The sequence below is a fragment of the Corvus hawaiiensis genome, chromosome 2 (assembly GCF_020740725.1).
Source record: "Corvus hawaiiensis isolate bCorHaw1 chromosome 2, bCorHaw1.pri.cur, whole genome shotgun sequence".
Taxonomy (NCBI): domain Eukaryota; kingdom Metazoa; phylum Chordata; class Aves; order Passeriformes; family Corvidae; genus Corvus; species Corvus hawaiiensis.
In genome coordinates this window covers 122,299,895-122,327,481 of record NC_063214.1, presented here as the reverse complement: position 1 = coordinate 122,327,481, position 27,587 = coordinate 122,299,895, and the positions used below count along the sequence as shown (strand labels likewise).

Here is a 27,587-nt window from a genome sequence, read left to right as displayed (position 1 = left end):
TGTAGTTTAACTCAGGTTTAGGAGAGTGAGAACATGGATCAGACATTCAAAATGCTCCTCCCTTGGCTGGTCTTGCTGAGCTTGATTACAAGGATGGGGTTAAAACTTGTCAAGAGTTACACAGAATATCAACACCAGTTATTAATACTAACCAGGGATGTGCTTAGATCCTTTTCACACCAGTTATTCCCGCTTCAGGGATTTGCAATATCTACCTGGATTGCCTGAGGAAGGCTATGGCCCGATAGCCAATGTCCCTCCTGTAGATGGCCCCCTGGAAGTGGATGGCAGCCACGCCCAGGTTGGCCTCCTGCAGCGCCGCCGGCAGGTCCTCCTTGATGGCTGTGACTGTGAGCACTCTGCCCCCACTGGTCACCACCCTGCCATCCTTCAGGGCTGTGCCTGCGTGGAACACCTCCAGCCCCAGCTGCTTGGCCTTGGCAAGCCCTGTGGGTATTGTTAAAAAGATCAGCTGTTGGTTAGAATGTTCTCAGTGAAGGGGTATCAAGTGTCTAGAAACCACAGTCAAAGTCAGGGTGATCCTGCTGGGAAATGGGAATAAATCTGTAAAAACTGCCTCTGAAGGAGAGACAAGTCACCTGTGTGCTCAGGGATGTGGGAAGAGGCATTTAGCTGACACACAGCATCTAATTCCAGCTGGGTTTTTATGCCTCAGTGACACCCAGAGCACAAAACATCAGCATCAATGTGACCCAAGAACCTGATCAGAACCACCTGACTGTAGCAGGTATTAAATATCAGTGCTGTGCCAATATCAAATAACAACACGGTGTGGAGAACTGAAAATGCACCAAAATAAACTGAGATGTGTGAAACCCCAGCTGTTCTTGCTGACCCAGAACCAGAGTTTCTACGAACCTCAGTTCTAGTGATTCACCCACATGCAGCAGGAGAGAACAGGGAGAGGCCAGGGGCAAATGAGACTCCTGCAGCTCCTCCTGCTCTATTTACCTGTTATTTCCAAGCCCTTGGGATATGCCCCTGGATAGCCTTGGCTAGCCATGACCACAGTCACAGCTGCACTGTCCTCTTTCCAAACTGGCATGGAGCTGGCCAGCCTCCTGCTGATCACTGCTTGCAGAACCTCGTACAGGTCACTCCTCAGCAGGGGCAGGATCACCTACACAAACACACAGCAGCAAATCAAACAAGGTGTTCTTGCATTGCCTTCCCTGGCCTTGAAAGCACATTAATGCAGCTGTAAAAACAGTATTAAATATGTCCACATATTGCACTTTCACACATTATACATACAGTGTGTCATCTGTGAGCCCTTAAAAATACTCTTCATTAAAGAGAATTTCTGTGGGTAAAAGAATTGTTACGTATGGAGGGAAAAGGGTGAGGACGAAGAACCTATTCTGAAGAATAGAAATTAAGAGTTTTGTTCCTCTTGTCAACAGTGAGCAAGGAAAAATCCAGAGTCCATTCCAGAAAAGACAGGGAAGTGCTGAGCTCTCCTCAAGCTGACCCTTGCAAAGCCCAGATTTGAGTCCAGCCTACTGGAATCCTCTTTGGAATGGAACAATTTCCTAACAGACCTTCTACCTTGAACAAACAACCCAAATATTTTAAATCTTGGTGCAATGAGCTGATTATTCACCCCAAAGCTGGTTACCAGTAGTGGTAGATGGTCACAGATTTTACTCCCCCCATAATGCCAAATCATACAAAATAACCCACCTGACACTCTGGGTCACCAAATCTGCAGTTAAATTCCAGAACTTTAGGCCCATCTTTGGTGAGCATTAATCCAGCATAAAGCACACCTAGAACAACAAATGATACAAAAAGATATCTCAGGAACTCACTTGTTTTGAATCTGTTGATAGCAGGGCTGCCCACCTGTGCTCAGTGAATTTGAGAAATGGTAAAAATAAATTTAAAAAAAAAGAAATAATTGTGGTCACAATTTTGCAGCTTATTTTTAACATTTTCCTTTCTGTTCTTCCTCACTTGAGGAATTATCCCCTGTTCATGAAATGACCTCTGTTGATTTCCATGGACCCTGAATCAAGCCACTGATACCAAACCCAGTTCCCAATAAATCAAAGCTGTTTCCCTTAACTTCCCGTGTGAGACAGGCAACAAAGAGGAAAAAGCAAAATAAAAAGTTGATCTCCTGATGGTTAAAAATCCCAACGTTCTGTACATACCCAAATAGGGGACACCTTCCTTCCTCATGCCATCCACAGTCTTCTGAAGAACAGTCTCTCTTATCTTCTGCAGCAAATCTTTAGAAATCTAATGAAAAAGGATTAGAAACCAGCGTTTGTAAAAAGGGAGGGATTGATTTTGTGTTTTTAAGAGCCAAGCAGAACTCTTGGATGGTCTCTTGCCCACTCCAATGGAAAGCCTAGAAAGTTTTTCTCTCTACTTCTGCCAATAGAAGTTCCCTATAAAGCAGACCCCAAACCATCTTAAGCCACAGCCAACATTCACCATTAGCTTTGTTTGGCACAAGATAAAACTGTGGCTTTAAGCACTTGGTTCTAATGAGCAGCATTTCATAACACTTCAATCCCAATCAAATATAAGCTTGCAGAAATAACACTCTCCCTTTATAATTCCAAGTAACTCAGTAGAGGTATCCTCCTCTTCAGAGAAATTTGTGAAGCTGGGGATTATTTTAGTTGGCCATGTCTGCTTTAAGCAGCTCTTTCCATCCAGCTGAGCCCATTCCCTCCTGCTCCTCTTGCTGGAATTAAACATTCCCACAGGTTTTCAGTGATGGCTGTGGTACAGCTGGAGTGAAACATCCCGTTATCAGTCCATTTTCCCATCCTTATCCATGCATTTTTCCCTTCCTTATCAATCCATTTGCACCTGAGGAGCTGGGGAGTAAGCTCCCATCCCTCCTGTGTTGGGGCCTTCATCTCCATCCAGCAGCCTCTTGTGGTCCTGGGCTGGGGGCATGGGAGCAATGGTGACCCCATCACTGAAACACAGGCACTAAAAACAAGGAAAAGAGTTAAAACTCAAGTGCAATTAGTGCAAATATAGATGGTTTTCACTGTGACAAAGGGATATTCAAGAGGATAAACTCTGCCTCCCTGATAAAATAAATGATGGGGTTCTAAGCATTTGCCTTTTCCTCAGGAAGCAGGGACTCATCTTGTGTGACCTTCCTTCAGAAATTGCCTTTAATAAAACCTAAAAAAATGATACCATCAGCAGTTGCACTGAAAAGAAACACTCCAAAGGTTTAAAAAAATTAATTAATTAAAATACTCCATGATGGAAATTACTTCTTCCTTTCCCTTCCCAGCCCCTGCCCTGGAAGGAAGGCATTACGTTCCTTCCAAGACTTCCTTGTCCTTGCTGATAAAGCTATTTACTTGTGAAATATTTATAAATTATGTATATAGCAGTTGCTTTTATCCTCAATATCTTCAGAATAACAAGCCTGCTGGCATCTTCTGGAACTGGATGATGTTGTACACTCAAACTGGGTAACGTTGTTCCCTGTCTGGACTAATGGGAGCAATACTCAAAACCATTTTATAATGCTAATTATAAAACCAGCAGGGATCCAAAATAAGCCACAATATTAATATACTAAAAAATAAGTCATTTGTGGAAGGTGAATTATTTTTCTGGGCAAGTCAAGAAGTACATTTCCTTCCTAACTGCCAGTCAGCAGAGCAAAAAACCCACCTTCGACTGCAGGTTTGGATTATTGTGTTACATTGCAATAAATCTGCTCGGTATTCCAAGGAATACTTAGGAGCATGACATATTTCCCACCAGAGAATGAAGGGCTGGATAATCCCTTGGTTCCTAAACAGGTCTAGGCAAGCAGGAGGGAATAAAGACACCCAATATGTGCACATCCATCTCTCCCTGTGGGCAGGAAAGTCTGATCATGGAGAGATGGCAAGAGCTGGGGCTGATTGACTTTGTAACCACCACAGCTCCAAGAGGAATGTTCCCAACTTCCAGCACAAGCCCATTCCAGCCCCAGGACTTGGGGAACCTGAGCTGGAGCTTGGCTGTTGTCCTTTATGTGCTGCAGGTGTCGAGTTGCCCAACCCTGGGCTTCGTTCTCCTTCCCTCCTTCCCACTCTGCCATTTAAACCAGGTCCAGATTTTAAATGAAGGAGCTGAATCAGCTTAGAATGAAGGAAATGTTCTGTGTCTGCAGATAAATCAACACTGTGAAAATACTGAGCTGTCAGAAAATCCTAACACAGATCTGGGCCCTCCATGACACTGAAAGTGTTAAGATTCGGATTTTCTTTTCCATGTGGCACCAGTTATTCTGATTTCATTTGATTTAATTTAATTTAACAGACCACAGGAAGCTTGGTTCTTAGCACAGCTGTCTTTAACCAATACAATTGTATTTATAAGCAGAGAATGGTTTTAATTTAGCTAATAAAATCCTCCTCTGTAGGTGAAGGTACTTGGTGAATCCCAAACAATTCAGAACAGGGAGAACCAAAGTGTTATAGCAAAATGCACTTACAGAAATTTCTTCTCCTTCAAGAAGTTCTTCAACAACAACAGTTTCCCCAGCTGTGCCAAAACTCTTATCCTACAGTAAAACAAAATCTCTTTAGTTCTGTTCCAGTTTTAAACTACTGAAAATGCAACAACAAATATGTATTTTTAATACAGCAAAAATGCAGCACAGGTTTGAGACTATGAATCCATTCTCCCCCCAGGGATGTCAGCAGTGGTAAAATCCCTACTCCTCCTTTCTGCTTATTCTCAAATAAGTGCAGGGTTTATTACTGAATATTTGCAAATGGCAGAGGGTATTTGTGATTACTGAGCAATTCCTCATGCTCTACATTCTGAAATTCACCCCAACAGCAATGACTGCCAAGCCTCCAATCTGCACTTTCACTTGATAAAGAAGTGCAATTTTATACAACACGTGGGAAGGGAGCAGGATTTTGGTATCCCAGTGCGATGCTTGAACCCTGGCTGCATATTCTGGGTAATTAAGAAATTAAGAACAACCAGCCCACACTGCCAAGGTGATTTTGGGGATCTCTAGAACTCTCTAACTTGCTGGTTTTTTGTACACATGAATCGTCCAGTGACCATAGGCCCCCCCAAAATGTGACTGCAGCCCCCATGTTCTGACTCTTGAAGCACAAGTGTGTCAGATAATGTCTCCCATGGATCAGCAGAGCTCCATGGAATTTTAGGATGCTGTGCTGCTGACAGCAGCTGAGGGCCAGACCCGGGAGCCTCAGCTCTGTGTTCCTCACTGGTCAGATAAAAATACTTCATTTGGCCTCACTTCAAATCTTGATGCTCCAAATATATTTGTGGAATACCCTTCCTCAATGTGAATTGCACTTGAAATAATCCCACTAGAATCTGACTACACATTTAAGTGCTGTGCTTAGTCCAAATGGTGCTTGTAAAGATCACCTCAATCACTGAGTTCGTGCTCCTGCACTGTGGGACCTGCAGGATTGCAGAAGTCTCATACAGTGAAAAAAAAAAAGGAATTGCATATATGAGTAAGTGAAATAAGGGTGGGTTTTCATGAAGAATGGTTTTATTTTAGCCTAAAGGAACTGCCTCAAGCAATAAATAAAACCGAGTTTCATGGCTGGCCAAATAAAAGGGTAAAAGATTTGATGTCTGACGGCCAAGTTCCTGTTACATGAAAGGAGGAGTATCTGTGATGCTCTGAGGTGCTGAACAGCTGATTTGTGCTGACATTCCTGCTCACCTGCATGATTTCAGTGACAGCTCTGCAGGCCTCCTCCTTGGTCGAAGCCACGATGACTCCTTTGCCAGCTGCCAGGCCACTGGCTTTGACAACCAAAGCAGGGAAGTTGGCACTGCCAAGGCACAGGACAGACACTCCACATGAACAGTCCTTGCAAAGACACTTGAATGTTTCAAGAGTCGAAAGACCAAAGTACTTCTCAGTTTTCACAGCAACCTTATTGAGTAACACACAAATCACACCAGGCTGCTCTCGTTATGCTCTGCCTGAGAAGGGTTTCTGCTTCTTTTCCCCACCAGGGAATTTCCTGACTGTTCATTACTGCTTTCCATTCAGGAATTTACTCTTGTATCATCTGGGGTCACCTGGGTTGTACTGTGATGAGCAGATCATCAGTTGCTGAGTAATTCTCCAGGTTTTTTTGGTGGAGAAGAGGGACAAGAAGCCAGCACAGATGGCTCTGGGCTGCTCCCTGCCTTTCCCCAGCAGGCAGACTGGCAAAAGAATAACAGCTTGTCCTACATTCTCCTGTGAACTGAACACTGAACTTTCATTTCATTTTAAAGCAGGAGGAACCTTTTTTCTCAGACTTGCTGCAGTTTGAGAGAGTCGTGGTGGGTGACCCTGTGAAACCTTGGCAGATGTTCTATCCCAAAAGTGTTGATACATGAGCAATCGTTTGATTGGTTTGGATATCTAGCACACTGTCAGTAAGAATATGTCTAAAATGACAAGAATTGTACCTGTTGATGAAGCCACATGCTGCTTTGGGATCAGTGAAGGCTTTCCATCTGGCAGTGGGGATCTCATGACGATCCAGAAAGGCTTTGGTAAAGCTCTTGCTGGACTCCAGCTGAGCTGCCTTTGCTGTGGGGCCAAAACACCTGATCCCAGCTGCTGTCAAGTCATCCACAATTCCTAAACACAAAACATGTTATAAATCTCCAGATGATTTATGAGAGTCAGGCCAGCCAAGTCCAGGGGTGCACGATTCCTTGGAGCAAGAATGCCAGGAACAAGAAGTGATCTGGGTGTCTGCAGTGCCTGCTTTCCTCACTGGAACCAGGAGCAGGGAACCCTGCACCACTGGAGGCCCCCAGGATGTGCTGGGTTTGGGAAAGGATGACAATCCTCCCTTGGTTTAAGACACCTTTGAGCTAAAAGGTCACCATGAGTCTTCTGTGAAGATGACAAATGGTTTAAGCAGAAAAACTATCAGCATGTTTATAATTAGGGTTTTTATTACCAAGACTCAAATTATAATTATTTCAAAACATGAAAACTCCATAGGAAAACCAAAACTGGCTTTCTTGCTCACACACTACCCTTCAGAAATTCCTTTTCACCTCAGCACGGCTCTGAATTTCAGGGAAACTGCCCCAGAGGATCTGTTTCCATTCAGACTGGAGACACTGGTGAGTGATGCACAGATGAGGATTAAAATTTACTTTTCTTCCTAAATGCTCAAGGCTGTGATTTCCAGCTTGTTTCTCTTACCAGCAGCAAGAGGAACCTCGGGACCAACCACCACCAGCCTGATGTCCTGATCTCTGCAGAACTGGGCAACGGCAGCATGGTCACTGACTGGAACAGCTGTTGGAGACACAAAACAGGGGAAGATCCCATCCATGGGTGCTCCTCTGAGTTGTCACAGAGCACTCACCAGCCTCACCTTTTGGGCTGCCAGGTCACTGGGAACCTAGAAGAGTGAAGCCCACACTGGCAGAGACTCACCCAAAACAGACCCCCAAACCCCAGGCAAAGGCTCTGGTTGGACATCCACCTTCAGAGAGTCATAAATCATGGAATCATGGAATATCCTGAGTGGGAAGGGACCCCCAGGGATCACCCAGTCCCACCCCTGGCCCTGCACAGACCCCCCACCAATCCCAGCCTGGGCATCCCTGGCAGCGCTGTCCAAACGCTCCTGGAGCTCTGGCAGCCTCGGGGCCGTGCCCATTCCCTGGGGAGCCTGGGCAGTGCCCAGCAGCCTCTGGGGGAAGAACCTTTCCCTGCTCTCCAGCCTGAGCCTGCCCTGGCCCAGCTCCAGCCTCTCCCTGGCTGCTGTCCCTGGCCCAGGAGCAGAGATCGGAGCTGGCCCTGCGCTGCCCCTCGGGAGGAGCTGCAGCTCTGGGGAGCTCTGCCCTCAGGCTCCTCTGCTCCAGCTGGACAAGCCAAGGGACCTCAGCTGCTCCTCATGGGGCCCCTCCAGACCCTTCCCCACCTTCATAGCCCTGTCAACCCACCTTGCTCTTGAAGGTGAGATAAAAAGCTCTGGGATCCCCTGGGCTGCCAGCCAGCAAACCGGTCTGACCCCCTTGTGTTTGCCAGCACAAGCCACATTGCAAAGAATCCAAGAAAAAAAAAACTCAAAAGGGAAAAAAAAATTTCTTTCCAGCAAGTTTCCTCCCTGAGGATGGTCACCATGGAGCTTTACAGATGTAAGACCAGGTTGGACACTGGGGATTGGAGCAGCGTGGGACAGTGGAAGGTGTCCCTGCTCATGGCATGGGCTTTAAGGTCCCTTCCAACCCACACCATTCCACAAGTCTGTGATTTTATGATTTTGGTGCCAGGAGGGTGTTGGCGATGAAACAAACGGTTGGTGGTAGAATTCCAACTCATCTATTTTCTTTTTTTCTATCTTTCTTTAGTGCCAGTTAAAATTGCACCAAACTGAGCCCTCTGAAACCAAGGGGAATCAGAACTTTTTTTAATATTATGGTGAACTTAATTAAGAAGGACACTGTGCTGTCACTATGGCTGAGGATATGTGGGCTCAAGTTGTTACAACCATGATCTTTCCAAAAACAAACATTCGGTGTGATGACACTTGGAATGCCCCAAACTGAGCAAACAAAAGAAACGTCCTGCACCAAAGACAATAATGTCAATCTCATGATCCAAAAGTTACGCAAAGCTCTGCAATTCCACTGCTTTTATCATGAATAAATAAAGCCAAGGTCTGCAGAGGATGGGAACACGGATCCAGACAGCCAAAAAAGAGATGAGCACAGCGTGGATTGGCTGCTTATGCAGGGAGGAGACTGAGCACACCAGGGCACAGGGCTGGCAAGGGGAGAACAGAATCCCAGGATCATCAGGGCTGGCAGAGCCCTCCAGGATCACCCAGTGCCACCCCAGCAGCACCAGCAGCACCCCAAAGCCTGTCCCCAAGGGCCACATCCAGACTCCTCCTGAGCACTCCCAGAGACAGTGACTCCACCAGGCAGCTTATCCCAAAGCCTCACCACTCTGCAGGGAAAAAATGTTTCCAATCTCCAATCTGAACCTCCCCTGGTAGAACTTAGGGCCATTTTCTCTCATCCTTTCCCTTGGGACATGGCAGAAGACTGCCAATACACTGGGAGCTGATGGTCTCTCCAATCAGTTTCTGGGAAGTGACGAGAGAGGAAGGAGAGAACAGGATTTTGTGTCTGTGCCATTGTGTGCTCCCCATCCTGGATGAATAAATTCATAGGATCACAGATTCCCAGACTGATTTGGGTTGGGAGGGACCTCAAAGCCCATCCAACTCCACCCCTGCCATGGCAGGGACACCTCCCACTGTCCCGGGCTGCTCCCAGCCCCAATGTCCAGCCTGGCCTTGGGCACTGCCAGGGATCCAGGGGCAGCCCCAGCTGCTCTGGGCACCCTGTGCCAGGGCCTGCCCACCCTCCCAGGGAACAATTCCTGCCCAATCTCCCATCCAGCCCTGCCCTCTGGCACTGGGAAGCCATTCCCTGGCTCTTGTCCCCCCAGCCCTTGTCCCCCAGTCCCTCTCCAAGCAGGGAAAAGAAAGAGCCTGGAATTCACCCCAGATTTCTTGCTGCAGGTCTGATCTACTCATGATATGAACAGTGAGTGTGGCACAAGATTTACATGATGGGGAAATGTCCTGTCAACAAACAAGAAGGAATAAATCATGTTGATTATCCATGATTTTACTTCCCTCCCAAACATCATTTTCCTCAGCTTGTTGACTGCAAGGGGACCTTTCTGTAACTCTGTTTGCTTAAAACAACAGCTGAACATTCCTTTGGAACAGACAGGAGGACCTTGGACCAAGGCTTTCAAAGGTGGAGCTTAAATTCAAGAGCACAAGTTGCACTGAGAAGTAAAATGTGACAGAAGGAGGTGTCAGGATAGTGAAGCCCACTCACAGACACACCTATGTCTGTCTGCATTCAGCAAGCCATTGTCTGTGCTTCTGCACCAAAACTGCCCTGATAATCCAGTCTAAATTGAACATAAACCTGTATTTAGGCACTCAGCCTAAATCCCTCTTTATTGCTGGAAACAATTACCAGCTTAGATCAACCACAAAATTTTTTTTCTTACTTGAATGCAGGCAAAGTTTGAAAGATTTAAGGTTATTTATCATTTTCAGCTCACTTTTTCACGTTTCAGTAATCACCCAAGACCCAGTGGAGTTGCAATGTTAATTAAAGGCAATTCTGTGACCCACGAAGGCAGAACAAACTTTCAGAGCCAAATCTTGATTATACCAAAAAATCCCCAGAAAGCAGGGAAGGAGTTTCCCAGACATTCCCAGATTTCCCAGGTATTGTTGCCCACACAACACAACAGGGCTCATGTGGTTCTGTAAAGCTGTTTCCCATTTTCCACCCTGAGTTAAATCAAGGCCCCAGTGACAGCACTGAAATTCCTGAACAGGTGAGCCAAATTCTTTCCTTAAAAACCCACATAAGTCAAACTCTTCACAAATTCTGGATTCTTCCTGGGCTGGTGAAGATTTCTCTCCCACAGCACAGGTAAGCCCATGTGCAGAGCAAAACAATTTATTCCACATGGGAGATTTCATGGACCTGGCTCGAGCTCAACCATCATCCACTGGTGGTTCAAAGTTTTTTTATGGAATGAGAGAGAAAAAAGAACAGCAGGGGTTTAAAAAGGCACAGCTTGAAGAAAAAAAACCCCTGGAATTCCCATTCCACAGGCCCTGCAGCCTGGCACCGACCCCATTTAGCACAAAGGTAAAGGGGGTTTTTTCACTTTCTGGTCCTGTCAAGCTCTTCCTTCCAGGCCTCTCCTCAGAGGCCCAACAGAGCAACTCATGATGCTGTGACTGGTCAGAGAAGTTAAGGACAAAGTTCTTTAAAAAGCCTGTAATGAAGCATTCCAATGGAATTCTAGACAATAATTCCCTGCTGTACAAGAACCTGACAGGACTCAGGTTTCCACACGAGACAGCAACACACAGAGCTGCTCCCACACCAACACGAGTGCAGAAAATGGATGGGTATGATCCACACTCACATGCATCCTGTGTTAACTCGAATTCTGTATCTTAGCACACGTTCTAAAGGGAAAACTGAAGTCTTAGGTGGGGTAAAGCCCCTCACTCAGGATCCAGTATGGAAAGGACACAGGAATCTCTGTGGTTTGGACTGATTCCCTGGTCCATTTTGTTGAAACGCAGGACCAAATTTTGGATACTCAATTTGCAACCTCTGAAGCTTGATTTCTCAAAACCAAAAACGATGGAAAGCTTCAGTTACAGCCAGTCAGAGCTTAATATGTTAAACTAAGAGCTCAAACCAGGCAGCCAGTACACAGAGAGAAATATTGGAAAATAACCTTGATTTCTTAAGGTCACTAAGACAAAGGAATGAATTTATGTTCACAGTGACAGAGTGCTCTTGTCACGGGTTGTGGTGATCATGGGGTTTCAACGCCATTCTGAGAACAAAGGAGGAAACTGAGGTGGGAACCACAGCAACTATCCTGAGCTGAATTCCCAGAGGAACAGCTCTGGCTTAATCCTCCAAACCCAAACATAAAGAATGAGATATCATAGCTGAGATCTTATAAAATTAATGACACAACTTACACAAGGCTTTGCTCAGACTTTTTTTTTTTCCTTCTTAACTGCATCTAAAATATATTTTACATGCCCAAAACCTTAAAAAATGGTAATCCATCATCATCATCATCTCACCATCATCATTTCACTATAATCATCATCCTTTCACACTACCAGCTGTGATTTCAGCCCAAGACTTTCCCGGTTGAGTTATCAAATTTAAAAATGGTATTTTTTTGTTTTTACCTGAATTGGAGATTTTTCCATTGTCAGCTGTCCCTGCATTTCCCGGGGCCACAAACACGTGTTTCACGTGTGGGGACTGGGCCAGCTTCCAGGCCAGGGCGTGTTCTCTGCCTCCGCTGCCGATCACCAGCACCCGCTCAGCCATGGGTCTGCAGGAAAATCAGGACACAAGGAAAACAGCTGGAATTAGCTGGGGGAGGTGGGGAAAGCAAACTGCAGGCACCACAAAGTGCTGGAGAACTTCATCAGATGTGATACACACTAAACCTCCAAGGCTGAACTGCCCCAGAGCATACCAGGAATCAGTCAGGAAAACCATCCTGGGGTTGATTTTGCCACATTGGAAACTGCTCCTACTCATGCAGGAGTCTGGGATAGAAGAAAAACCATGATGAGTGACCAGGCTGGGATTTGCAGCCTAGAGAATCACAGATTCCCAGAGGGGTTTGGGTTGGAAGGGATCTTGAAGCCCATCCTGTGCCATCCCTGCCATGGGCAGGGACACCTCCCACTGTCCCACGTTGCTCCAAGCCCCATCCAATTCGGCCTTGCACAGGATGGGGAGTCCACAGCCTCTCTGGGCAACAATTCCTTGGAGAATCCAGGTCTGCAAAGGTCAAAGCTCTTCTGAGATGCACCCACTGCAGGAACAGTGTTGGGAGCTGGATGGGGCCACTCAAGAGTTTTTAGAGGCAATGCCTGAAAAGTTCTGAACATCTCATGGAAATGAAAGGCTCCAGCAATGAGACGTGGAAATAACTCCCAGCTCTGGCTTTCCTGGGAGAGAACAACCACGAGGCCAGCAACAGGTGGCATTAATAAAGGAGCTCACTCAGACAACGTAGTGTGGGGTTTCCACTCCACTCTCCCGTTCCAGTGAGGTTTGGGAAAACACATGGACATGCTGCTGGCCAGTGGGAGCGGGTCCATGGGTGAGCACGTCATCAGCCGGGTGTGCACACACAGCTTACGCACACGGGGCTCCCGGCAGAAGTACAACGTGTTCTCTGAGCAGCTCTGGAAGCCTCTGCTCTCTGAGATTTACTTCTGTGTGCACTCTCCACACATTTCCTGATGGAAGAGCTCACTTGCACTGACAAAACCCACTGGAAGTCAGAAAATAGTAAAGAAAAAAAGGAAGGACATAGTTTGTAAACTAATTATGTATGTCCTTATTTGGACCTAAAATAATAGCCAGTTTGGTTTGGGAGGAATCTTAAAGCTCATCCCATTCCAACCCCCTGCCAACCACCTCCCACTGTCCCAGCGTGCTCCAAGCCCCAATCCAGGGATCCAGGGGCAGCCCCAGCTGCTCTGGGCACCCTGTGCCAGGGCCTGCCCACCCTCGCAGGGAACAATTCCTGCCCAATCTCCCATCCAGCCCTGCCCTCTGGCACTGGGAAGCCATTCCCTGGCTCCTGGCCCTCCATGCCTTGTCCCCAGTCCTTCTCCAGCTCTCCTGGAGCCCCTTTAGGCCCTGCAAGGGGCTTTGAGCTCTCCCTGATCCTTCTCTCCTCCAGGTGAACACCCCCAGCTCTCCCAGCCTGGCTCCAGGGCAGAGGCTGTAGGCATCCCCTCCCATTCTCCCATTGCCCGGAGGAGGAACAGAGCCCAGATAAGAGTTTAGGACAAAAGGAACCACGAGTGTCCCTGATGTAATCCCAGCACACACAACACACAAACAGGGCCACCCTCTTCATGCAGCTGGTCACTGACTTGCACTTGTCCAGTGCCCCAAGGTGAGCTCAGAGATCTCTCCTTTGCAGGAGGACAAGAGAGGATGACAACACAAAATGTATCTTAGAAAAGGGGAAAAAACCCCACAAAACCTAAAAGATTTCTAAGGGAAAAGCAAAAATGATCCAAAGCAGATTTTTAGATAGGGCAGGGATGTGCCTTTCCTTCACATCAGCTGCTACAGCTTGACTTGAGCAAAGATGCCCTGATGACGAAAAACATCTGGACTAGGCAAAATATCCAGGTAGAATAAAGTCAAAATAAACACGGATAGGAGGATTAAATATAGAAAATTAACACTGAGTTGTTCACTATCAACTCAAGACACCAGAGCTAACATTTAATGGTAGTTTCATGCTGGGGAACACCAACAGGTTTCCAATCCAGTGTTGGGCCAAATACAGATATTGCAAAGTTTTAATTTTAGAGATTAAAACAGACATGTTTTAATTTTAAAACTCCACAATTACTTGCAATAAAAAAATGTCAGGCTAAAAATGATCAGTTTTGGTACAGATATTTGGGAAACCCCATTATAATCAACTCTTTTATATTACAACTCAAGAAAGAAGAAAAGATAAAAGAATGAGGGATAGAACAAAGGGATGAATTAGATAAAGACAGTACTATAATAGTAATATAGAAGAGCATTTATCACACAGCAGGCAGCTGTCTCCTTGAAGTTAAGTGAGCATTGTCAGTGGTGCCCAGAGCCAGTGGCCACTAAACAGTATTTTTAAGGCAAGTTTTATCAATAGTAAGTTGAACTATACACAACATAATTTTCTGAAAAAATATTTTAAAATTTTAACTTCTAAGATGTTAAAATTTTTTAATTTAATAATTTAAAATCTTTAAACCAGAATGATTTAAACCCAAGAGAGCCCATACTCACTCTGTGCTATGTGTACCAGGCTGAGGAGAGCAGGACTCAGGAGCTCAGAGGCACAAAGAGAGCAGAGATTGGCAGCCCCTGGTTAAAATGTCCCTGCCCCAACATTCCCGCCCCACTGATGACCCTGCAGGCAGCCAATGGTCAGGGAACTCTGGCCATTCCAGCTGGGAATAGGCAACAGAAGCTTCCCTACAAATGCTCTAGGAGTGAGAGGCAAAAGCTTTGCAGAACAGGAGCAGCTCATCCTATTGTTTCTAAACACACAAAATAAATTCTGTCCCATCCCAGGTTTTTTTTTTCCAGTTAAAAAATGTTCATTAATCAGCTTGGGAACATTCTCTTTTTATCTAAAAATCAGGATCTGCAGTTTTGCAATAAATAAAAATTAGTCTATGTAATCAACAGTATGAAAAATAAGGGGTATGATGCAAATTATCATGGAATGGTTTGGGTTGGAAAGGACATTAAAGTCCATCCAGCCCCAGCCCTGCCATGGCAGGGACACCTCCCACTGTCCCAGGCTGCTCCAAGCCCCAATGTCCAGCCTGGCCTTGGGCACTGCCAGGGATCCAGGGGCAGCCCCAGCTGCTCTGGGCACCCTGTGCCAGGGCCTGCCCACCCTCGCAGGGAACAATTCCTGCCCAATCTCCCATCCAGCCCTGCTCTCCTTCAGCTTAAGGCCCTTAAGAAATTCACACTCCACTAAGCCCACACTGCTGATCAGCACAGCCTGAAGACCCAGTGACACTGTGGCCACCTCAAGTGACTCACCACGATGGCAACTCACTCAAAGAATCACCCCCTTTTCTTCCCTGAGGTAACATATTCTGGTGCTACTCTCAGCTGAAAGAATTCATCACATACAGGACAAAGCTTTATATGGGAGCAGTAAATAGAACAAGCCATGTCTGATATTTTCAAATAATATTTAATCATTTTATATCAAAATGTGAGTGAAAATTAAGTTTCACACATTTGTTTGGAAGGTCAGTGTTATTTGTGCATCCCACTATGGTATCCTAGCAACTTTTATTTAGGAATGTGGCTTGAGAAGAATTTGTGGTGGCAATGCCAGTTTAGGAGGCTCAGATGTAGCCATGGCAGCTTCTGTTTTGCACTGACACTCAAACATGGCACGGAGGCCCCTCTGCTGCCCAGCAGGACCTCACTTTAAAAATGAAGATTCCAAGAGGCAACATTCCTTTTTATTTTTGTTACTAATCCAGCAGTCAAAACTTTGTTCTCGAAAGACCTAAAGTCATTCACAAGGTAGATATTTACTCTGTGAGGATTATCAAACCCCTGAGATTTTTGGAAGCAACATGTGAAATCCTTAAAGATTCCAAACCACAGGATATCATTACCTTCTGCAACCATTGTCTGCTTTGGTAAAGAAGGAGATGTTCGTTTAAAAGATGTTTTAAAATGAAGGTAAGTGACATTTCAGGAGAGGGTCTGTTGTTAGGTCCTTATAAGAAGTGAGAACAGGAAAGAAGAAACGAGTTAATCACTCCATGTATCCAGGAGGAGAGGAGGCAAGGATAGAGTGAAGACAAGGAGATTCCCAGAGCTTATCCCCGAGGATGCCAGGACAAAGTCAGCAGGGATGAGCATCAGCCCAGAGACCTTTATCCTCACTGCAGGAAGGAGCTGGGGCTCACCAACAAACCAGAGAACTCCTCCTCTCGACCAGGGCCTGTGGAGCACAGAAAATCAAGTGAGGGAGGCAAAGCCCACAGTCCTGAGAGCCTTCCCCATCCCGACTCCTGCACAGGGCACGGAGAGGTTCCAGATACAGGGAGCAGTGACATGAGGCACTCAGGTGCTGTCCCTTCCCCGGGAACAGGCCAGGGACAGGAGCCACTGACCTTCCCAAACTTACCCTGTGCACAGACCTGGGGGTTACACTCAGCTCCTTGGCTGCATTTATGAACAGAACTCTGTAAGAAAACATAAAACTCCTTAAGCAATTTATTCTCAAGTGTGATGCAAGACACCTAAATACTTAATCTCAGCTGGGTGGAGTATTTCAATAAGGCAGTGCCTTATCACTTCACCTCAAACTACAGCAGGAAAGGTGCAACTAAAATCAGATCTCTGCACTCCAGCACAAACAGCAAAGGCTCTGACTGAAGCTTGCTGCTTCAGACTGTGTATTTTTTTAAATTAAGCTCCAGTGCTGTTGCTTTCCTCTGTGCTCCTCTATATCTTTGCTTCCCAACACTGGAATTCAGGAAACCTGATGCAGGAATTCAAGTTTCTTTAGATCAGAGACATGGTCCTTGCCCAGAGTGTTCTTAATTCAGGGCCAGGTTGGACGGAGCTTGGAGCAACCTGGTCTAGTGGAGGGTATCCCTCAACAGAGCAAGGGGTGGAACTGGATAAGCTCTTCCAACCCAAACTATCCTGGGATGCAATGAACTCCTATCCTTCTTAGAGCTGAGTCTGGAAAATGGCCCAGCAGTGGCAGCGCTTTCCTGAACAGTGCAGACCCAGTGTCACTGTAAAGGTTCAAATCCACAACCCCCAGCCCCTGGAGGGGAGCTCTCAGCACTTGGCTCTGGACTAAAGGACAAGGTTCATTCTTCCTCTTGCAGTCAGGCAGAAGAAAAAAAAGAATTCTCACAGGAGTCAGGAAAAACCCCAAATTGGGAAGGCTGTGCAGTTCCCACCCCACTGAGGGCTGTGTGTTTCTGACCCCAGCAGTCTGAGCTGTTTATGAGTTTTAGGGGTTTTTTCATAGACCTGCTATGGGATAAAATAATCAAAAGAAGGGACTGGAGAAGAAGCCAAAACTTGGAACTTCCTCCTCCCACTTCAAACTTAAAACTTTCTCCTCTCAACTTCAATTCCCTCCGAGGACCCACCCTGCCATCCTCTACTCAGCTCCCAAACTCGCTCACAGCCAGGCTATGCAGTCCCAGACCCCCATGGGCTGAACCCAGTTCTTCTGCTCTCTGAATTAATCCACGGGTTGAGTCTCTCCTTAGGAGCTCACTGCACATTCCGAGTGCTCCCAGAGCTTGGCACTCAGGAGGGGAGCTCCGGGCCGGCCTTCCCAGGGAATCTCTGCCAGCTGCTGGCCCCTGTTCAGGCTCGGGATGTGCAAGCTGCAGGTTCAGCGACTGCGGGCGCACACGGGGCTGAGCTGCCCTTGCCTGGGGCTGCTCCCCATTGGTCCCACCAACCTCTCCACCTCCAGGCTCTCCTTCCCTCTCCCTCCCGTGTGTGCCAAGGGTGTGCGGTCGCTTGGATCAGGAAAACAGTGCTGGAAAGCTGACACCACAATGGTAACCAATGCAGCAAAGTAAATATATCTACATCTGTATGTATATATAAAGGAAATACTCCCAGCTTAGCGAGCTGAGCTAGGTCCCTGAGGGATGAAGGATCACAACAGGAGCACAAGGGAAGCAGCAGCACAAGGCAGCCAGGGACGGTGAAGAGAGCAAACCCAGCGGTGCCCTCGGATCATCCCGACTGATGGAGTGACCAGGACACACTCGGTGGCTGCAAGTTTGCACTCCCATTCCCACTTCCTGCCCCAGCCTGTTCCTGGTCCCAGGGAGAGACATGGAATCAGGGGCTGGGGATGTCTCTCTGCATTTTTTTTTTCTGTGTGGCTCAGTTTCCAGATGGAATTCACGGTGTCAAGTGTGCAGGCAGCTCTGAGGCACAACAAAAAACAGCCATGGCAACCAAACCTGCAAAATGGCCAGAATCCCACAAGAGAACTGCAAGGTTAGGTTGGGACAGGATTAGGCTCTTCCTGAAGGAAAAAAACACAGCCTTAGAAAACTTTTCATTTCCTCAGGCTTCAATACATGAAGAGCTGCTGAAGTAGCTCGGAGGCCTCCAGAATTTGCTGGCAATTATGATTTTTAGTTAGATCTTTGGTTTAAATAAGCTTTTTCTGCTCACGTGTTTTATTTAGGATGAATTCCTGGCTCTCACCTGGCCGTAAAGAATCATGGACAGTTTGGGTTGGAAGGAAGCTTAAAAATCATCTCATTCCACCTCCTGCCATTCAGTGTGGTGTAGAAAACAAAATAAAAGAAGAAAAGTCCTTATTTTATGTGTCCTTCATGACCCAAGCTGAGGGCTCCACAAGACAGGCCCCTTGTTTCCATGTGTGATCCTCCAAACAGCTGGATTTGGCATTTTTCAAGGCAAAACATTCCCTCAAGTTTTGCTGCTAAAAATAAATAGGATCATAAACTTTTACAACCACCCCCAAAGTACTAAATTTGACACTTCAAGCAATGTAGGATGCTGGAAGCGCTCGGTGTTTTGTACCACCATGAGGGGGAGAAATATCCTTGAAACGCCCTTTCGGTGTTACCCTTCCAGGTACATACACAAAATAGGGGAATAATTATTCACTCTGCTCATTAATTCCAGTATCTACTGGATAGATTAAAAAATTCTAAAAAAAGTTGGTAAGCCCCCAACTTTGCAAACAGCAGGGAAAGAACCCAAGTGAGTCAAAGTCCGAAACCAGAGAGGTTCGAAGTTTAATATTTACTTCAAGCAAATATTTCACCAGTTTGTCCGTGAGGGCCAAGCCGTGAGGGGATTGCTATGAGGGCAATGCTGTGAGGGCCAAGCCGTGACGGGGATGCCATGAGGGCCATGCCATGAGAGGATGTGCCATGAAGGGGACGCCTTGAGGGCCATGCCCTGCGGGTACCGCTGTGGGGGTTATGCTGTGAGAGCCAAGCCATGAGGGGGACTGCCATGAGCGGGACGCCACGAGGGCACTGCCATGAGGGCCAAGCCATGACAGGGACACCATGAGGGGGTGCCGTGAGGGTCGAGCCGTGAGGGAGTTTACCATGAAAGGGATGCCGTGAGGGCCAAGCCATGAGGGAACTCGCCCTGAAGAGCGGAGCTGCCGTGAGGGGTGCCCCGCCATGTTGCGGCGCGGGCTGGGGCGCGCATGGCCCCGGGCCGCCCCCCGCGCCCCCAGCCCGGCTCGGGCAGCGCGGGGGACACCGGCAGCCACAGACCCCGAGCGAGCCGCGGCCCTTGCGCGGTTCCAGCGCAGCTGGGTCACTTACTGTGCTCCAGGGGGGACGCGGGAGCGGGAAGGATCCTCCGCCAGGCCCGGAACTACAGCACCCAGCGAGCACCGCGGCACCGGCGCGGGAGGAGGGACCGGGAGTGTGTGAGCGATGTCGCGACTGGGGGAGCCGTAGTTCCCTTTGGCGCAGAAATTCCTCAAGTCCAGGAGTAAGAGGCGGGTGGGAAAAGGGGGATAGGAGGCCGAAAGACCTCCTGGATGTCCAGGTTGTTTCTATTTTATCCATCAGACAGTTGCCTCAGGGGCTGAGGGTGGTGGTCTGTGAAAGGAGGGAGAGAGATTTGTCTTTACAAACCGTGGGTCTGCTGATAGGTAAAGCCAGATACTGAGGGATGAAAGAAGCGATGGGAGGAACCCTGAATTCCATAGGAAAGGAACATGGGGGAGGGGTATACATTAGAAGGGGGTCTGTATTTCGTGATTCGGGGAGTCTGTACCTCTCAAGTACCTCAGCTAGTGGGGAGAGAGAGAGGGAAATGAGGATAAAAAAGAGGCTGCATCCTCCAAAACCATTTGAGAGACCCCAGGGGAATGACTCATGGCCTTTCCCTTTATTCGAATAAAGTAACAGGACTCCTCTGTCTCCTTTTTGGACATAAACCTCTGGTGCTTGTGGATTAATTTTCCTGACATCTGTGAGGGCTGTGCAAAGGTGGATTTTGTCTCTATATCCCTTGAAATACCACATAGGAGCAATTCCTTAGTTTGTCCCACATTTGAACTTTCTGCTTTATGAAGCCAGAGTATTGGGCAATGTTTAGTCTAATTTAGCATTATGATTGTGCTACAATACTGTTATTAAAACCAGATTTGATCCACAGTTTTCCTCCCTTCAAGAGCTATAATGCAAAAACATCACTGTTCTTTGTAAAATACCTTAGGAAATAATGTTTAATATTTTTTGCATATTTAAGCACATCCCACACCCTTGCTTTGAAAGAGAACAGTCGCATGAAAAAATGCTCTAAGTAGTATTGATGATTGTAGCAGAACTACTGTTACTAAAGTCCCATCATGCTACTAATTGAACATTATCAGCAATAATCACTGGTCTTGACAAGATGAAAGTAAAATATTTAATTAATCTGAAAACTACCTGACACTGAAACTGAATAAAAGAGTTTAAATAAAGGGAGTTTATTGAGCAAGCAGAGATGGAGAGAGCAAGAACAGTTATTTTCCTGTGGGGCTGTGGATCCTCATGTGTATGAGGAGGGACTTTTTGTAATTATCACATTATGTTTGTTTATAAGGAGTCAGAGGGAAACATGCAGCATACACTAAAGTCCTTCTCTGGCTTTTTGGGGGCACCTTTCTTCATGTTTTTCTTTGTAGAGACCGACATGCCTGGTTGAGACAAGGCCATTTGCATCAGTGAAATCTAAATATGTCTGAAATTGTTCAAGTGAAACACTTTCAGTCTTTACTTTGATACCAAAAATTACAGTGTTCTGCCAGTAAATCCAACATACATTAGTGTGAGCATGGCATGAATAGGTAAAAGGACTTCTTAACTGTAACTACTTTCTATTTTAAATGTAATAAATCAAGTGTGATATAAAAGTAAGGAAATTGATTCAAGTCTCTGATCCATTTTTTTCTCCAAAGTCAATATTGCGGCAAATCAGCAGGACATAGTGAAGAATGATGCTGCCTTTAAGGAGTCTTACAAGTGATTATTAAACAATATTGACGTTGAAAATTTTTAGACCCCAACAGTAATTAAACAGTTATACTTGGGTTTTCGTAGAATCCCAGGATAGCTTGGGTTGGAAGGGTCCTTAAAGAACATTTAGTGATTACCATGAGCAGGGATGCCACTCACCAGATCAGGTTTGGAGGTATTTTAAATTTATTTCAGGTCAACTAACTCCTCTAAGTTACTACTACAGAAACTGTGTGTGGCAAGAGTCTCCCAGCCATAGGATTATTCGGTTTTACAGACTGTTTGAACACCCATATAATTAAAATTTGATTTCGGGGCAGCACTGACGGGGTCCCCAAGTTGACTGTACTCCGGACAAACTCATTTCGGTGCGTTCCATCACCGCCAGAAAAGCTCCGGTTTTCCAGGCAAGCAAAAGGCGCACTTTATTTATCCACCTCCCTTTGGTTTTCTCCCTTTGTTCCTTTAATTTTCGCGGCCCCGCCGCCAGCCCCCGGAGCACATGTGCGTGTCACCGCCGGGCCGTGGGGGAGGGAGGGAGCGCGGGCGGGCGCCTCTCGCATGGAGCCGGGGCTGAGGGCCCCGTGGTGATGCAGCAGCAGCAGCAGCAGCACCGCCCGTGTGCGGGCAGGGCCCCCTGAGAGCCGCCGCCCGCCCGGAGCACACGCGGGGCTCGGCCCCGCTCCATGGGCACCGATGGCATCGCTCCCTATCGCACCCGCCGGCGCCGCGCCTCAGCCCGCCATGGCCTCGGCCGGGTAAGTCGCGGCCGCCGCGGGGACTCCAGCGGCGCCGGGGAAGGGTGGGCGAGAGCGCGGGGGGACAGGACGGGCGGTCACGGCCGCCGCGGTGCCTTTTTCTGCCCTCCGCGGGGCCGCGGGGCTCGGACGCGGCGTACGGGGCGCGAGAGGGGCCGCGAGCGGCGGCGGCGGCGGCGCCGGGGCGGTGTGTCTGTGCGGGGAAGGGGTCTGCGCGAGGCGGCGGTGTGGGCGCGGAGCGCCGGAGACTCGTTTAATGCTTTCAGCGGGGCACGGGGACACGCTCGGGGCGGCTTTGCCGGTGGCCGCGGCGGCAGGCGCGGATCGCGGGGGGGCGGTGGAAGCGCCACAACATGGCGGCGGCGGCTGAGGGGACACGAGACCTTCCTCCCCCCCCCCGTCGGAACCCGCCGGTGCTCTATGGCCCGTGCGCCGCGCTAGAGCGGCCGTTCGCAGCCACACGCCGCCTCGGCCAATGGCGAGAGGGCTTACAGCGAACGCAGCCAATCGGGAGGGGGCTTACAGCGGGGACGTCAGCGCGCGCCCGGGGCCGCGGTGCACTGTGGGATGCTGGAGGCCTCGCGTCGGGGCAGGAAGGAAGGGGGGGTGTCATGGCGACGAATATCGAGCAGATCCTTCGCTCCTTTGTGGTCAGCAAATTCCGGGAGATCCAGGAGGAGCAGCAACAGCAGCACGGCGGGTAACGGGGCGGTGGGGAGCGGCGGGGAAGGGCGCAGGGCGGAGAGAGACGGGCCGCGGCCTGAGGGTCTTGTCGGCGGCAACATGGCGGGGCCGCGGGGGTCGCGGCCGTGCGCGCGCCCTGAGGGAGTTACGGCCCGAGGTTCGAGAGAGGATGGTGGGGGGACGCGCCCACCCGCTCTCCCCCGGTTTCGGTGCTGTCCTCACGGCGGGGCAGGCGCCTGTATGGTTTGTCTGATTTACGGCTAAATTCGCCTAGTTTATCTGGTAAAAAAAGGAAAACCTTGGAAAGAGCAAGGAAAAGCTGGAAGAGAGCGAGTTGCGTGTGTTTATTTTGCGGAGGGAACCCCAACAAGGTCGTACGAGCACGGGGGATGTGGCACATTCCAGAAAGTGTTTTTTTTCTTCCGTTGCGTCTCAACCTCAGCAGTCACAGAGTGTCCGGGTTGAATAAGTGAAAATGAATCCAAAAGGAGACGTTTTCCTAAGAGCACGGCTTCTTCATGGGGCTGGAATACTGGTCTGAGGGGCTGGATATAATAAATGGGTGTGAATGACAAAAAAAATGCCCAAAACCGGTTCAGAATCACTTGTATTAAGTTGATTTGCTCTTGTTTTTTTGTTTGCTGTTTTTTTTGGGTAGTGCAAAGGTGGAAGGCCAGCCCAATGGTGACACGATCCCAGCTGAGCAAGCCGAGCAAGCCGGGCCTTCGGAAGCCTCTGGAGCTGCTGGGAGTTGTCAGAGTGATCAGATAGTGCAGAAAATAGAGGAAGTGCTCTCCGGAGCCCTCGGGACAGAGCTGCAGTGCAACCCAGGTAACAGAGCTCTCTCTGCCAAATCTGTTTGTGGTAAGAAGGTTGTGACTGTGCCTAAAATTGAATCAGTTTTATAGAGATGAAAATGTGATTCTTGGAACTGTTCCTGTGACGAGTTGTGTGTTTGTTGTGAACTTATTAAATATTTTTTCCACTGTGATTTTACATCCAGAGGTGGATAGAGAAATACATGATTTAAAAATTGAGCTGGTTGTTATCTGAAAGCATTGGTATGGGGAAAAGTTGGTGTTTTTTTTTTTTTCCAATATTGAAACAGATAAATATTTTCCATATATATACATATATACGTATATAAATTCAGGGGTTAGTGAACTGTTCATAGTACCAAAGCTGGTGCTGATAGGAGCAGTTTCTGTTTTGGGTTGGTTTTCAAGATCATTTCTAAAGAAATTTATTACAAGACAGATCTGTGATGAGCTGTTCAGTCAGAAGATAATTTGCTGTTTTAAAATGTCCCTGTTTTTAAAGTGTAGGTACTCACATTGCAGCCTTGCAAAGGTTAAGGAATTTTGATGTGTCAATCTCAGATCTTGAATAAATTACTAGATTTTTTAAGCTAAAAGAGTCATATCTGAGTGTCCTCTCTCGTGGGACTGGTCCTTGCTGTAAAATTCCTGACTCTGGAGGGTTGGTGTGGTGATGAAGGCTGTAGTTACTGCATTTCTCATTTTTGGGAGTTGAAACACAGGTGACTGCAATGTGCTGGGTGAGTACAATTCCAGAGGCAGCACAGAAAATTGTTCATTTCAGAGATTCTGTTTGCAGGAGTTTGGGATTGCTTTGGGTTTTTATACTCAGTGGTTTGTGTACCTTGAGTGTTTTCAAAATTTTAACTTGTGCTGTACGAGCAGCACTTAGGCTGATGTGGGGGGGGGTTGTGTGTGGTTGGTTGGTTGGTGGTTTTTTGTTTGTTTTGATTGGTGGTGTGATTTTTATTTTTGTTTGTTTTCTATTTTGTTCTTTTGTGGAGGACTGAGACAAGGTCACATGGTAATAAGTGAGACCTGTTAACTTGGAAGTTAACAAACTTACCCTGTGGCAAATGTTTCTACTGTCCATCTCCAAAAAGGAGTTGGACAAGAGAGATTATCTGATTATCTGAATCTAATGAATTATCTTTGTAGAAAAGTTCATTTTATAGAATCACAGAATAGTCTGAGTTAGAAGGGACGCACAGGACGATCCAGTTCCACCCCTGGCCCTGCCCAGACCCCCCAACAGTCGCAGCCTGGGCATCCCTGGCAGCGCTGTCCAAACGCTCCTGGAGCTCTGGCAGCCTCGGGGCCGTGCCCATTCCCTGGGGAGCCTGGGCAGTGCCCAGCAGCCTCTGGGGGAAGAACCTTTCCCTAAAATCCAACCTAACCCTGCCCTGGCCCAGCTCCAGCCGCTCCCTGGGTGCTCTCTCTGTCCCCGGGAGCAGAGATCGGAGCTGTCCCTGCGCTGCCCCTCGGGAGGAGCTGCAGCCCCGGGGAGCTCTGCCCTCAGGCTCCTCCAGGCTGAGCTGACCAAGTGACCTTGTGGGGTCCCTCCAGACCCTCCACCATTTTCCTGTCCCTCTGGACACTCTGTAAGAGCTTTAGCTCTCTCCCAAACTCTGATGCCCAGAACTGCCCCTGGTACTTGAGGTGAGGCTGCCCTGGCCAGCGATGCTGGCTCTGGTGTCCCCCAGGACAGGAATGTCCCTCCTGGCTGCCAGGGCACTGCTGACTCAGCTCCAGCTGGCCATGGACCAGGACCCCCAGGGCCCTTCCCACAGCTGCCCTCCATCCACACAGCCAGGGTTGTCCATCCCAGGTGCAGAATCCAGCACTTCCCTTGTTAAACTCCACACAGTTGGTGATTGCCAGTCTCTGCAGGGCTTCTCTGCCCTCGAGGGAGTGAACTGCTCCTCCCAGTTTAGTGTCCTCGGTACACTAATTATCCCTTTGAGTCCTGTGTCCAGGTGGTTAGTGAAGATGTGGAAGAGAACTGGGCTGAGAATGGAGCCCAGCAGAACCCCAGTAGTGACTGGTGTCAGCCCAGTGTCACTCTAGTCACTGTCACCCTTTGTGCCCAACCTGTAGGCCAGTTGCTCACCCACTGAGTAACTCAATTCTCCAGCTGTGTGCTGAACATTTTGTCCATAAATTTGTCTCTGCTTCACTGTTCTCTCTCAGTGCATTCACAGCCAAGTTGGTGCAAAAACTATTTCTAAGTTTCATCAAAATGTACCTGAGGTACTTGTTAGGAATCCCAAGTCACATTTATTTAACAGTATTGCAATTACCAGAAGCTTCGGCAAGATTTTGCAGTGTTCACTGGAAAATAGTGAGCTTTGAGATTACAGATTCTAATTGGAGGGTGTTGCTGCCCTGGCCTGTATAACTAGAATCATTGAAAGGAACATGCAACTAGACTCCAATGTACAGCTCATATTTCACAGAAATCCCAGCAAGTTGCATTTAAAGAAGTGCCTTTCTCCTGAAAACATGGCGCTAGGTCTCCAGAAGGGCAAGAACCTAACAAAGGTTAAATCCAGAGGCGAGTGAGGTACAGAATTAAAAGGTGGTGATGGAAACCTCAGTCTCCCTCTTGCCCTTTCCCATCAGTGATTTGCTTGTCCCCACAGTCATCTGAATTTGTCACTTTCCTGTTGGAAGCAAATGCTCTAATAGGAACATGCAGCTTTGCAGTGGCTCATGGCAGCTGCAGTCCTATCCCAGCAGCTGTTCCAGCCTGCAGTGCCTTAAAGTGGGTTTGGGATCAGGGACGTAGATGCTTTTTTCCCAAATTTGTTAGACCCTAGCGAGTAACTTGGTCAGTGAATACACACAGAGAATTTCTAACACAGCAGCAACACTGGGCTCACTCAGGGGTTAAAGCACAGCAGGGGGGAGTGGCTGGTCAGGTCTTGTAGTGTAAATCCCCACTTAGGTAATTTGTTAGGAAAACAGAAGTTTTTGTTTACCTTCCGTGCCAGCTTTGGGGGTTTGAAAGCACATCTCCAGCCTCCTCTTAGAATGTGTTGCCTCACTGAGTGTGGGTGGAGGGACATCCAACCTGTCTGCCCCGCTCAGGTGAGACCCCACCTGCAGAGCTGCCTCCAGCCCTGGGGCCCAGCTGTTCCATCCCTGGAAGTATTCAAGGCCAGGCTTGGACAGGGCTTGGAGCAACCTGGGATAGTGGAAGGTGTCCCTGCCCATGTCAGGGGGGTTGGAACAAGATGATCTATCTACAAGGTCCCCTTCCAAACCAAACCATTCTATGGTTCCCCTTTGTCCTGTTGTTCCATCCCTTGGAAATAGTCTCTCTCCATGTTTTCTGCAGCTCCTTCAGGCCCTGCAAGGCCACACTGAGCTCAGCCCAAAGCTTCTCCTCTCCAGGCTGAACAATCCCAGCTCTCGCAGCCTTTCCTCCCAGCAGAGCTGCTCCATCCCTCTGCTCATCCTGGTGCCTCCTCTGGCCTCTTTCCAGCAGCCCCACGTCCTCCCTGTGCTGGTCCCAGGGCTGGGGCAGCTCTGCAGGTGGGCTCTCACCTGAGTGGGGCACAGGGGCACAATCCCAATCCATTTCCTGATTCCCCTGCTGGGGCTCAGCCCAGGGCATGGGGGGCTCTGGGCTGGGGCAGGTCCATCTCTCCCAGCGCTGCTCCACCTGCTCATCCCCAGCCTGGATTGATCCCAGGGGTTGCCCTGAGTCAAGTGCAGCACTTGGCCTTGTTAAACCTCATGAAATTCCCATGGAGCACTTCTGGAGCTTGTCTAGGTCCCTTTGGATGGCCCTGTCCTTCAGAGGTGTCACCTGCACCCTCAGCTTACTGTTACCTGCAAACCTGCTGAGCGTGCACTTGATCCTTCTGTCATTAATGAAGATATTAAGTAACACTGGTTCATTAATGAAGCTGTTAACCAGTTAACACTGGTCCCAATACAGGCTCCTGAGGGGCACCACTGGTCACTGATGTCGGTCAGGACTCTGAGGTTTTGACCTCTATCCTCTGGATGTGACTGTCCAAATAACTGCTAATGCACCTAACAGTGCACCTGTCAAATTCTTCACTCCAGTTTGCAGAGAAGGATGTTGTGGAGGCACCATGTCAAATACTTTACAGACGTCCAGATAAATGCCATCTGTAGCTCTTCCC

At 48.1% G+C, this 27,587-nt stretch overlaps 2 protein-coding genes across 6 annotated transcripts in view; one reads left to right on the top strand and one right to left on the bottom strand.

Annotated features, from left to right (window-relative positions):
• Positions 1–19,579, bottom strand: part of GART (phosphoribosylglycinamide formyltransferase, phosphoribosylglycinamide synthetase, phosphoribosylaminoimidazole synthetase) — a 35,512-nt gene extending 15,933 nt beyond the window's left edge. The window contains exons 1-13 of one of the 4 annotated variants that reach the window (XM_048292230.1): positions 19,482–19,579; positions 16,304–16,361; positions 16,048–16,117; positions 11,790–11,938; positions 7,214–7,309; positions 6,460–6,634; positions 5,717–5,828; positions 4,490–4,558; positions 2,848–2,973; positions 2,178–2,265; positions 1,705–1,790; positions 973–1,141; positions 216–447 (exon numbers count right to left, since the gene is read on the bottom strand). In XM_048292230.1, coding sequence (XP_048148187.1) covers positions 216–447; positions 973–1,141; positions 1,705–1,790; positions 2,178–2,265; positions 2,848–2,973; positions 4,490–4,558; positions 5,717–5,828; positions 6,460–6,634; positions 7,214–7,309; positions 11,790–11,934 — 1,298 coding nt within the window. In that variant the 5' untranslated portion in view covers positions 11,935–11,938; positions 16,048–16,117; positions 16,304–16,361; positions 19,482–19,579. The other 3 variants (XM_048292248.1, XM_048292259.1, XM_048292240.1) reach the window with 3 other exon arrangements.
• A 2,930-nt stretch (positions 19,580–22,509) lies between these two features.
• The window catches only part of SON (SON DNA and RNA binding protein), a 35,719-nt gene continuing 30,641 nt past the window's right edge, over positions 22,510–27,587 (top strand). The window contains exons 1-2 of one of the 2 annotated variants that reach the window (XM_048292069.1): positions 22,510–22,628; positions 23,271–23,443. In XM_048292069.1, the coding sequence (XP_048148026.1) occupies positions 22,540–22,628; positions 23,271–23,443 (262 nt within the window). In that variant the 5' untranslated portion in view covers positions 22,510–22,539. The remainder of the gene's footprint in view (positions 22,629–23,270; positions 23,444–27,587) is intronic. The other variant, XM_048292061.1, reaches the window with a different exon arrangement.